Source organism: Coturnix japonica, chromosome Z, assembly GCF_054131305.1.
Source record: "Coturnix japonica strain WE chromosome Z, WE-NBRP24, whole genome shotgun sequence".
NCBI classification, from domain to species: Eukaryota; Metazoa; Chordata; class Aves; order Galliformes; family Phasianidae; genus Coturnix; species Coturnix japonica.
The window spans coordinates 39,235,165-39,247,937 of record NC_140702.1 but is presented as its reverse complement, the minus strand read 5'-3'; the positions used below and the strand labels follow the sequence as shown (position 1 = coordinate 39,247,937).

The following is a 12,773-nucleotide window of genomic DNA, read 5'->3' as shown; positions in this document are numbered from 1 at the left end:
TCGGTGCAAAGATGGTCACAAGACAGAAAACAGCAAATGTTATCTATAATCTCATAGCATTTATACTTAGAAGTGGAATCTGCTATATTTAAGCTGTCGGTAAGAAAACTTGGCTGTGGATAGGGAAGATTTTAAGCCTGCAATAGAAGTGTATACCTATTCATTCTCAACAAAAACTTCAGACTTACGATAATGTCAACACATCTATTAGGGATTCTGTAATTTCTTCTGTTTTCTGTAACTCTTATATCACTTCACATGGGCAGGAAGCCACCCAAGAACAGTACAGTTCCTCTGACACAACAACTGTGTAGGTAAAGCTGTGAGATGTCAAAAATCAGGTTGAGACTGTTTTGTGGCTGACACCATGCTGCTGCCCAGCTCAGATATCATGCATACTTTAGAACTCCCCCACATCAGTGATTCCCAGCACAAAGAACTTGAATGAATAACTGCCTGCTTACTACCCTCAACCACAGCTGAGGTGCCAAAGAGACACTTTTTAATAACGCCTCGAGTTTCTCAACAAAAGATGCTGTAGAGGTATAGTGCTTTATTATTACCACCTATGGCCTTGAAGGTTTTCCCTCTTCTTGCTTTTTTAGGGGATGGTAAGCTGTTGTTCCTGCAGAAACTCCACTGCTTCCAGAGTGGGCTGATCCAGGAGGTGCTGTGTTTCAGTTTATTCTCAGAGACGATGACACTGTGCCTTGAGCTGTCAGAGTTATAGGAGAAGGGCTTGGATTCTTTTATCTGTATGTGTGTGGGAGGTCTACCTGTACAACTACAGTCACACTTAAAGGTGGAATGTATGCACAGGTCCTTCTTCTTTTTCTTCCTTGAGCTGAAAACCCCTTTTTCATCACCTTCAGAGAATCCCCAGTTCACGTAACCACCTTCAGTTTCTTCCCTGCCATCACATTTGGGTGCTGCATTTTCTCTGACTTCAAGTGATGTCTGGAGACTGAGAAAACGATCAGCATCTGTGGCATTAGTCTTTTCTGATGGCAGATGAATAATAAAGTCTCTCTGGCTCCACTGATAATCTTCTGGCTCTTTTTCAACAAGGCTGATGCTTTGCAGGTTTTGCTGCACAGCAATGCTGCTTTGCAGTCCATCACTAAATATATCTTCCTGGTACTTGGTAGGAGTGCTTGAAAAGGACAAGTTTAAGGTGATGGTGTCAGATAAAGGTGCTCGCTGGTGATCGGGAGGAACTAGCAAAAATTGTCCATGTCTGGGGGATGACTTTGCCTCAGAGGACACACCTGAAGTAAGTGTACCATCACTTTCTATTTCTATCTTCTGAGAAATGTCTTCTACCAACTTGTCACTCTCAGTCCTTAGTATGTGGTCTTTACATTCTGATGGCCACTGACTCCTCACCAAGCTCCGTAAGAGTGAGGGTGGCATGCTGTAATAGTGATACTTCTTGTCATAAAAACATTCTAGACTGCTCAGAGTCTTGGAATAGAGAGCATTGCTCCAACTGTGGGGCAGCTTTCTACAGGATCTATGTTTTTTATCAGTCAGTAAGGCTTCTTCCACCTGCAGTGTGTCTACAGCTGAAAGCACTTTCAGGATGTCCACTGTCAAAGCAGACAGGTCTTGCAAATGTCCCAGCTGGCTGTCCAAGGAGAGTAAAGATTCCTTGATATAAAATACCTTCTCATACACTTCTTTCAACTGAAGAAACATCTCCTCCACTCTAGATGGAAAAATAAGTGATATTTAAAATATCTTTACCAGATAATTAACACATTTCTACTAATCCCCATATAATGCTATAGAACCACTAACCATGGACAAGAGGACAAAGCTTTAGAAATGGTGTGTTGCAAGTGTAAATGCTGTAAGAACATAAAATCAGTACAGTATTTCTTTTTAGTCGGTTACCTTTCAGGACATTATTTAGCAGTTAGGGTAGTGTGGTTAGATCATGATTGGAATCGATGATCTTTTCCAACGTGAGTGGTTATATGATTCATGCTACAGATACTCTACAGATACTGTTCCATTTCTCAAATACTGTAAACTGCTAGGTAAATGATTCTCTCAACAACTTGTACAGCCTTTTGGAACATATTTTGTACATTTGATGATATCAGTTATCTTAAAGAAAAAAATCAGCTGCAAAAGAAGCAAAGCCTTTCTAATGGTCTTCAAATTTCCAGTGAACCACACAAGAACTTCTTGGCCTGAAACAGTATCTTTTTAACCAATTAATTATCTTTACATCTGTTAAAGATACTCTGTCTGGTACTCTGTCATTGAGACAACAAAGAACCAGCTCCAGGCAATGAGCAAAAGGAGTTTTTCTTTGTCACTGAATAACTAGGAGATGCAGTATTCAACCAAAAGCTCAATAAAACTGATCACCAACTGAGGTACAGCCCATGGAGAGCCCCCTCAGCAGCAGCCCTGGGCAGAGCTGTAGACCACATGGAGCAGGAGGGCTGGGGAAGCAGCTACCTCCTGTGCTGAAGTAGTTCACTCCTGAATGATAGTCCCCATGGTACAGAGCCATTTTGGAGCAGTGCTCAGAAAGCTGTAGCCTGTAGGAAGCCCATGTGGGATCAGATCAGAGAGGACAGCACACAGTAGGAGAGACATCGCATGGAGCAGAGAAAGGGAGTGATTATAAGAGAGTGGTTGATGAAGAACCACTATGGAATCACAACAGCACACATACCCCTTCTCTGTCTGGAAGAGAAGGAGGTAGAAGATAGTGGATGTGGGACATGTGTTTTTAGTTTGATTTTAATTTCTCACTGCTCTAGTCTGTTAGTCATAAGCAATAAATTATATTAATCATGCTACGCTGAGTCTGTTTTGCCCATAATGGTAACTGGTGTGCAATCTTTCTGTCCTTATCACTTGAGCCCTTTATATCATGCTTTCTCCCCTCACTCTTTTGAGGAGGGGAAGTAGTGAGAGAGAGGTGTGGCTGCCAGTCACTATAAAACCACATTAATATATAAAATCCATTAATCACCTGCACGGTCTACAAATATGCAGGGATACAGTTATGCCAGCAAGGTTTCCCAGCCAGGCACACCATTTGGTTCAAACAGAAAAGTTACATTTCCATCAAATTAGTAGGGTCTACACATGCCTCTCATTTTCATAATGGAGATAACCTGCTAAAAATCATTACAAGTCTTTTTATAGAACAAATGTATACAAAGAGCACAAATGTGAAGCAAAACACACCTTTCTGTAGTCACACGGATCCTTTCACTGTCACTGGAACTCAAGCTTTCATTCTTCTCATGAAAGTATTTTTCTACACATTGTTCCTCAAAGTCATGGAGTTTCTTCAACTCGTCATCACTCAGGTACAGCTCTGAATAAAGTAGAGGTCAGTAAGAAGTGTGGTAACAAATGCAACTGCTTAAAAGTGTCCATGAGAAAAAAACACCTGTCAAAACAGATTTCCTTCCCCTCCTTTGACAACAGACCTAATTCCATGGAATATAGCATTATGAAAAAGTTCAAACATGCCAAATACTCGTAAGCGTGTTTTTCATCTTCAATTTGGCAGAGAACAAAACCCTACTGACAAGAATTCTGTTGTATTGCCTTTTAAAGACTCGGTATTGCATACTGACTGTTCACAAACTCCCAGACTCACAAAACTTATATAGAAGTATATAAGACTTATGAAGATATTACTGCAATTTGGTCCAGGCAATCATTAAGGAATGTACCTTAATGATCTTTGACAAAGTATTTCTCAGGTATTTATTCAGAGCTGTGAAGGCTTTTTTCACTTTATTGCTTTAAATTTTCATAGGCATAAAATATTAAACAGGACTACTTGGAGGGGAAAAAAAAAAAAAAAACATTCAAAATTTAAAACTCCACAGGTTAGGTTGCTCACAATGCTATTCTTCTAGTACACATAGTAAAATTTCTGAGAGTATGGATCAATTATAAGTCAGTGTGAAGAAATGCATATGAAGGAGAGCAACTTCGCTGATACAAATTCTGTCTTCCAAGCTTCTTTCTGATTTTCTTTTTAAACATCAGAGTTCCCACTGTGCTTGCAATAAACTGTCTATGCCAAGCAACATGGCTGTGTTTGTAACAGGTGCATACAGCAGTAACAAACAGCATCCCAGGGGAGCACCACACCATGTTCTGAGTGACACTGGATCACCTGCTAAGTTCCTTTTGCCTCAGACCTCTTTGTAACCTTGCTTCAAAGATTTCACTTTCTCTATGAGGAATTTTCATTGATTTTCCACAGGGTGGCACTGGATCCCCATTGCTAAAAACAATTGTTTAATCACACCAAAAATTTAAGTGCAAGGAAGTTTTCAAGCAATATGCAGGCATATAGAAAAGGAATACAAGAGCATACAAATGGGAAAAAATTCACTTTCTGAGAAAAGTGTTGGCAAGATACGAGCTTCTATCCAAGGACTTCTGAATGTGCTAAGCAGACTTCGAGTCTGATGCCTAATGTACCTTGCAAGCAAGAAACTCACTGTGTTCTGTCAGCAGCTTACACTAAACTTGCATATAGAAAGAGCAGTGATACTTCAAAAGCAGGCTGATGCATTCATCCATGAAGGAGCCGAGCTGAGGAGCAGTAGTAAAGCTGCTTCAGTACTGATTAGTTAGGCTCACTTTTGAAACCTGTAAATCTGTAAATTTTGGAATCTGTGAGGCAGACATCTTCAGTTTCATGTTCAATAGGGAAAATCTTGAATGAATTGTAACCCAAGAAGGGTCTGATCAGATCAGTTATTAGGTATCAAGAATGTTCTCTGCTGCATAAAGCACAAAGCTGTGTATATGCAAAAACATTCCCTATGATTAGATTTGGTTACAGTTACCACCTACTCCATCTTCTCACTCCCATGCTTGCCCCTCCATTCACCAGGCCACACTGCTGAGTACTTGTTCCCCATCTTGACATTCTCAGTGACTCTCAATGACTCAATTCCTCTATGATTATGCCTGTTCCTGATAGATTTTCTAGATACAGAGGGACAAAAGGAGCCAGCTTTGCCATGAAGAGGCATTCGGAAGGACCTGGTTACAGAGAAGTCCATGTTGGGAAAGGTGAAGGGGACAAGCTTAAATTGCAGTGGTGAGCCAATGCACAAAGAGACTGGAAGGCAGTGAGATCGAAGGATTCTGTGATGTCTCACAACATCCATCAACATCCATCTGTACTCAGGCTTTGCACCTTTCTCACATTCCATATTAACTCTCCATTTCCATAGGAGGCAACAACTGTGAAGTACTACATAGGTTTTTGTTCTGGACATTATTCTTCATGTTGCTATCCACAACAAACTGATGCTGGCACATTAACAACCAGGCTTAAACATAACATAATTATAACATAGCATAATTATACTACACTGTGAGTGATCAAAGATTTAGCAAGCTGAAGTTTCCTTCTATTAACCGTGTTTCCCCAGAGACTCGGAAAATCTAGAAGGATGCTTCCCTTGTAGCTCTTTTACATCTACAAACAAGTTTTGTTACACAATGCAGAAATATGTCCTCAAATGCCAGGTATCACATCCCCAATTGATGCCATAGAAGTCGAGAATGGATTCCACACACATGCAATGCACTCCATAAGAAGTCAAGGAGTGTCACTTGCTGAAGCATCTTTTATGAGAACCTCTAACTTCAAAATACCCTAAACTAACTTAAATACATGATTCTCATTATAAAAGGAATTGAGAGCAGGAATCTTATCCCACCCACTGGATTTTCACTTAACCTTTTTACTTTATGAACCATGAACCCCAACTGTCTAAGCTCCAGAATAAAGAAAGTGTGAAAACGTAATGGTATATGGAGAATATATGGGGAAAAAGTCATTAAACATTATTAGAAGAAAAATACGGGGTTATCAAAAGCATTTGTAACTTTGGGGAATCAAATAGGAATTGATAGTCTTTTTAGGATAAATGTGCAAAAATGTAGGTTTCCAGTACTGTTTCTTTAAAAAAAAAAAAAAAAAAAAAGGAGTCATTCTATACTACAGAAAAAGTAAGCATCATGTTATTTCACCTCTGAGTTGTGATATATCTACAACATCTTCTTGCCAATGATAGGTGAACTGTAATTAAAATAGCTATGACTGAGCACAAAGAAAGTTAAAACTGAGAGTCAGAGCCAAAGTTCTTCACTGTTACTATCCATATTACATCTTAACAGATGCACAATAAGCAAAGCAAAAGCCAAATAAAAAGAAACACATTCCCCTAGTCACTTTTTTTCCTACAAATCCTGTCATAGGTACACTAAATTCTGGTTTGCAAATGAAAACAGCTGCTTGCCTGGAAAATCTCTTTCTTGAAAAACTGAGCTACAAAGTGATGTGAGGCTGGCAAAATATTCTTTATAAGCTATTTTTGCTGGCCCTTTGATTAGCTCTGCTTACTCAGTCCAACGTCACCTTCCTCTTGATCAGACTCATTTGAGGGTTGATGGCGGAAGATGTGGTTTATCAGAAGTCCAATGTGGCTGAGGAGAATGAAAGGTGGAGGCAGCCATGGCTTCTCATGATAGGTCATAATGTAGCGGTACCGGTTGTACTTCCAGAGCTTGTTCGATATGGATTTCAAATCATAATAAACATTACTGAGAAGACATAAAGGGGTAAGAATGGTAAAACATTTCCATGAGGAATCTTCTGAATACAGCACAAGATGCCTGTCTAAAGATCTGATGTGACACAAAAGTCCCATTCCTCCAGTGAAGTAAATCAGCTTAGCAGCTTTCATTTAACAAAGCAGCATGTGCCGGCAGCTACAGCACAGAGAATGAGATCTTCAAAGCTGCCTAACAAATTGTGAGATACAATTCCCATTCACATTAATGGGAACTGGGCAAAAAAATATCCCTAAAGTGTCTTTGAAATCTCAACCAGATTATTTAAACTGTAATACATAGTCTACATGGGAATTCAACATTGTCTGCCTCTTTGGACTGGATTAAGTACACGAGTCAAGCTAAGGGAAAAATGTTAACAGTATTTCTGCTGCCTTTTTAGTGCACTCCTACAACAAAATATGTGCTTTTAGAGTCAGCTAAATAAGCAATTCCTCTGTGGGGTACTCTTTGGAGTAGTGACATCACTAAAAATGCTTTTTCTGTTGCACAGAAAATTCTCTGCACTATGACTGATTCAAGTACAGGAAAGCAACATCGTGGCCTCTGGCACTTCAATTTCAGTTGCACTGTCAAACTAAACACTCAGCGTATTTTCACAAAAACATCAGTTTTGCTTTTGGGAGCATAATTAAATATATTGCTCACACTCATTATCAGTCCCACTTCTGAAACAATCAAATCACTAAGCAGAAGGTTTAATATATCATCATTGCTAAAGGTTCAAATCTAGAAATAATTCAAATCACAATTCTACAACTGTGTATTAAAGAAAAAATAAAAAATAAAATAAAAATTAATGCCTCGCCATAATTTAAAGAAAGGGATTTCTAATTGGAACTGGGAATAGAATGAGTTTTGATCATTCAGTTTTCCTGAATATTAATCACTACACTTCTAGTTTAGAAATTTTTTCAACCTACATCTGACTTCCCCAGAAATTCTATAATTCTAGAAAAGAAAAAATTAACAACTTGGGTTACACTGTTCTTTACTAATATTGACCCAGAACTTGATCTGCTGCAATGGTTTCCTTGCTAAAACTCAAAAGGTTAGAATCACTATAAAGATATTAATAAAACCTCCTACTTTGGCAGCAGATAGTTCAATGCACTATAGTTAGATTTCAGTTCTAGACCACAGTAAATTTCATGGAACAGGAATTTTCGAACTTCCTAAACGAAGAGCATGCTCCTTCAAGGTCATTACTCCCTTCCCTTATTATCTGCTAATTTAAATCTTGTGCCACCTTGTGAGGAAAATTATATAGGCTGTCAGTGCAACAAATACATTTTTTAAGAACAAAAGACAAATTATTTCAGAGCTGAATTAAAGTTGCTTATTTGCCAAGTAGAGCTGTCCACTGTCAGATTCGATTCAAACCACAAAACAGCCAACAGAGAAGTGTTGGCAGAATGTCTATTATTTGTCTTTGTTTTGTTGGGGGGTATTTTGTTTTGGATGTTTTTGTGCTGTGTTTTTTTGTTTTCTTTTTCAGTAATATAACAAAGGTACATACTTAAAGAAAGCAATGAGTAAGTTGACCATGATGATGTACTGCACAAACAGGTAGACAGCTTGAAGGAATGGTGTGAGGAAGGAGCCAGGAGGACAGTCTTGATTGGTTTCGCAAACTGAAAGAGAAGGACATACACCATTAGCAAGGAAACCAAATTAGAGCATGGCATGGGCATATTCTGCTCGTTTGCCTGAGGAAAAAAAATAGTCTGTCATTGGTAACTTCAACAAACAAACAATACATTTTAAAACTCTATCTTCACATAAGGAAAATAGGAGAGCTCTTCGTGATCCTACTGTCTCATAGCTTATGTTGTTACTTAGAAGATTTAGACACCATTTCATACATACCGGTTATTATACCAGACAACGCGACTTTTTGATAAGTGAAAAAATAGTGTAACTGCAATATATTTGAGAGATAACATGCATGTAAACTGAAACTGATCCTTAAAGCAACTGATCTTTAAAGTAAGTCACAAAGCTTTCACTGACTCCATTGCAGAAAAAAAATACTGCTGCAAGACTTTTATCGATACTGAAGTATTAATCCTTTATAGCTTCAGTAAGAACAAATTAATTCATGTGCAAATGTACATGTGGCTATGGATATTTTTTATATTTTACAGTAAATAAGAGATCCCTCCTAATTTGTTTATTTGTTTGTTTGTTTTGAACTATCAAAATAAAAGTTCCCCAATGTGTATAATTTTTTAGTCAAATTAACCTCTGAAAAAGTTTAAAACACATTTATAACACAGTAGCCCTAAACTCAGGAGACACTTCACAGCATACAGGTTCATTAGAGAAATCATCTCTGAATCAAACTTCAAAAAGCTTAGTATTACTGAGTGATAAAATGTATTAAATAGTGAAGATTAGTGCTGCACTTTTATTAAAAGTATTTTGACTTACACAACCAAGACACATATCTGTCATGTGACAGTTCCAGCAATGAAAACAGATGTTGCATCCTTAATTATTTAAAAGAAGTAGGCCTAAGCTGAACTATTTATCTTAAATATCTATTTCTACCCGTGTACTTTCTTTTCTGTTTCAAAGACTATTATTTTTGCACCCATCACTTAGAAGTAGGATCAGAGTGCTTTCAGTCTATCATAATGAAAAATCTACTGGGGTGACTGGTTCTTCTCCTTTACTGAATCAAGGTCAAAGTCATAATCAAGAATATAACATCTTTTCTATTCAATTAATCCATTCATTTTTATGCTTAACTGGTTGATCTGCTTAAGAAGGATGCCAGGTAACTCTTACCATGGTGAAAAAACATTTTCCATTATTTTCTTTCCTTTCTTCTTTCCCCTTTATTCTATTTCCCCTTAAGGCAACTTTGCAGTCTTTTCTCCAAAAGATCAGCAGCTTTTGACTATCCTAATCACAAACTCTCTTAACTGTCAAATTCCCTCATCAAGAATTAGCTTATTATTAGTCCCTAAGTGCTTTGCTCTGAGCCTTGTAATATATTTCATTTCAAAAGTTAAATTTGAAAATTTTAAAGTTTAGACTTCATTTTATACAAGTAAACATATATTCTCATCTTTAATCAAGCAATTTTAAAAATTAATGCTATACATATCTTGGAATCAAAACCGTTTGAATAATCCAATATGAAGTCAAAGCTATCAGTCCAAAGTGAACATTTAAACTACCTACCATCAATTTCTCCAGCATAGACCTCACCAAACATCATCCAGTAGGGCTGAAATACAATATCTCGTGCCAGAGTCCAAGAGGGAGGTTCTTCTGGTGAAAGGATTGCCTTTCGTGAGACGCCAAAACTCAGCAGAACTATGGCCATCATGACCACAATATAGAACATATTTGCTGTCTAGGCATTTGAGAATTATCAGTGTTAATTATATGTAAACTTTTATACATATATATATATATACATATATATATGCAAATACATTTTAAGGAAGATTATCAGTTACTGCTTTTACAGACTGGAATACAAAAACAAGGTCAACAGTCTAATACATTGCAGGAAATAAAAATGTTTTCTAGAAGTTATAATCATTCTGAACTAAAAAGACCACAGGTCCTACTTGCTGTTCAAATCTTTCTTAAGATCTTAAGTAAGATTTGAAAAATGCAGAGGCCTTGTGATGGTGCTTTTGTTCCATGGTATCATTTTCCAAATTGACAGTAAGGAAAAACTGATTTTGCCTTCTAACACTGAATCAGAATTACTATGCAAGACAGAATGTAAAAATATTAATCAGATAGCTCATAATATCTGAGGGAAACTACAGTGGGAATCTGCATATGTCCCTCAAGACTAGTCAATAGTTCAGCAGCAGTTCAGATACCAAAAGAGAAAAAAAATTAACTTTGATCTCAGAGAAATTTTGCCAACTAAAAATGGAGTATAATTACTTGAATCAAAATGTAAAATAATAATGAGGCAGTTTCCAAGAGCTAGGGGAATTATCTATAGTAATGAGCCTATCTTCAAGACATGGTAATTTTTCTTCCTCCTACTATCAGGCTGGATTAGAAACTCAACTCAGATACAACCCTTCTCTAAGGAACTAAAACTAGGAACACTCTAAATGAAAAAGGCTTTTGTGAATAAACTGAAATCTGATTATTGTCAAGTCACAAACAGAAAGAATCATGGTAGTTTCAGGTAACACGTTCACTGTGAGTTATTAGGTAACATCTCCTTTGTCTATTGCTCTTTTCTGACACTGCTAGCCTTAAAGGTATCTCAATAGATGTCATGAGAAAATTGTTCCAAAGTATAATACTTACCATTTTCCCAATCATTGTCAGATATGGGCCAGCATGCTGATTCACAGCAAAAAGATCAAGGAGCCGAGCATACCAAAATATTATATCCAAGCAGTAAAGTAGCCGCCCTGCTGTTTGAACAGGGGGCTGAGACCAGCGCAAGCCAAAACCAATCATAAACAGGATGATAGCTAAAGTATCAGTAAAATTCCAGTATTCATAAATCCACACCTTCACTTTCTGGCGGAATTTTCCAGGCTCTGAGATACACACCTGAATAGAATGTGGTAGAATGTGAGGAATAGAAATCCATGAAAATCACGTTAACTTTCTTTGTCTGAACTGTTTCATAATGTTTGGAAATCTATCTCTTTTTTTCCCCTCTTTTCTCTATTTTTTGCAGGCCCACATACTACATAATGCAGTTCAACCCTCACTGAGGTTTAGATTTAATCCCTAGTATCATATCACTCAAATATGCCAAGACAAATAAGATAGATAGTTATTCCTAATGAACAGTAAATTCTAAGCTTGTACCCAGACACTGAAGAGCACGTTCCTCAGCAGAAAACAGCAAGCAGTAGAAAACTGTTATGTATGTTTATCATTATAAATTAATTAGTATTTTCTAGAGAGATAGATATGACCTGCTGCAGAACTTTCAAAAGCCCACAGTCATGGAAAAGTCTGACCTCGATGGGAAAACAATTTATTCCTTTTTTTTTCGGACCAAAAATACAAAGTAAGATCCTTGCATTACACCAAGGACACACTAAAAAACAGTGCTGGCAACTAGCAAGGTAAAGAATGAAGTGTTTGCTCCTTGAACTGTGAGGTGCCCCAAAGGGATTTTAAGCTTCACTGAGCAAATGTGTGAAGTGGAATCTTTGGGAGGCTGTAAATAAAATCTCTGCACACTGCATGAGTGAGACCAATAATGCAGTGCTATGTAAGATCATACTGATAAGTACCAAGTGAAGGAAAGATTATTAAACACTATGCCCTTATCCTGCAATAATTTATGCATTTGAAAATATTCACGTAAGCAAGTGATCCTACTCAGTTCAGCTGGAGAAACTCATGTGAGAAACAAGGATCAGGGTTTAAGGCTTTAACCATTATTTGATACAAACTAGAGAAATGGAGGCTTGTAGTTATATATAATCAAACCCTCAGCATTTAATTAGACAGTAAGTTAGACACGTTGCCCTATGAAGATTCTGACAGCTGTCAACAACTAGTACACAAACAAAGAATATCAGGAAGAAATGAATTTCAAAGTCTTTAATGAATGTTAATGTAAGAAAAAAGAGCTGGTGTTTCCACTGCCCAACTATCAGCACAGGGCAACAACACAACAGTGATCTTCAAAATTCTTGACATTTATTTTTCCTTATATTCTCCAGTTATACAGTCCTTGTACTTCAGTTTTCTCTCATGCAGTCATAAAATACTATGTTCTTCCCTACTTCAATATACACATAGTATTCCTGATTAGCTTTAAAATTCTTCACATCTTTCACACTGATGTCTGAGTTATCTGTTGTAACAAAGTCAGTTATTCATTCATAATAGTGAATGCTTTGTTCCAGTTTTTTCCTTCTAAAAGCCACATAAACTACACATAAACTACTATCCTGCTGCTGAGTACCATCAAAAAGACCGTGGTCTTTCCCTTTCAGTCTCCTCCAGGCTAAATAGTCCCACATCCCTTATCCGTTCCTCGTACAAGAGATGCTCCATGCCTCTAAACATTTTTACACCACTCCACTGGACTCTATCCTGTCTCCCTCAATGGGGGAGCCTGGATACAGTTCTCCAGATGTGGCCTCACCACTGCAGAGTATAAGGAG

General features: G+C 37.5%; 1 protein-coding gene across 3 annotated transcripts in view; it reads right to left on the bottom strand.

Moving 5' to 3' along the window:
- TRPM6 (transient receptor potential cation channel subfamily M member 6) overlaps nt 1–12,773 on the bottom strand; it is a 93,739-nt gene that overhangs the window by 29,804 nt on the left and 51,162 nt on the right. For 2 of the 3 annotated variants that reach the window (XM_032441425.2, XM_085529929.1), the window contains 6 exons: nt 10,942–11,193; nt 9,838–10,012; nt 8,165–8,279; nt 6,416–6,615; nt 3,214–3,346; nt 564–1,708 (listed from right to left, as the gene is read on the bottom strand). In XM_032441425.2, coding sequence (XP_032297316.2) covers nt 564–1,708; nt 3,214–3,346; nt 6,416–6,615; nt 8,165–8,279; nt 9,838–10,012; nt 10,942–11,193 — 2,020 coding nt within the window. The remainder of the gene's footprint in view (nt 1–563; nt 1,709–3,213; nt 3,347–6,415; nt 6,616–8,164; nt 8,280–9,837; nt 10,013–10,941; nt 11,194–12,773) is intronic. The other variant, XM_032441426.2, reaches the window with a different exon arrangement.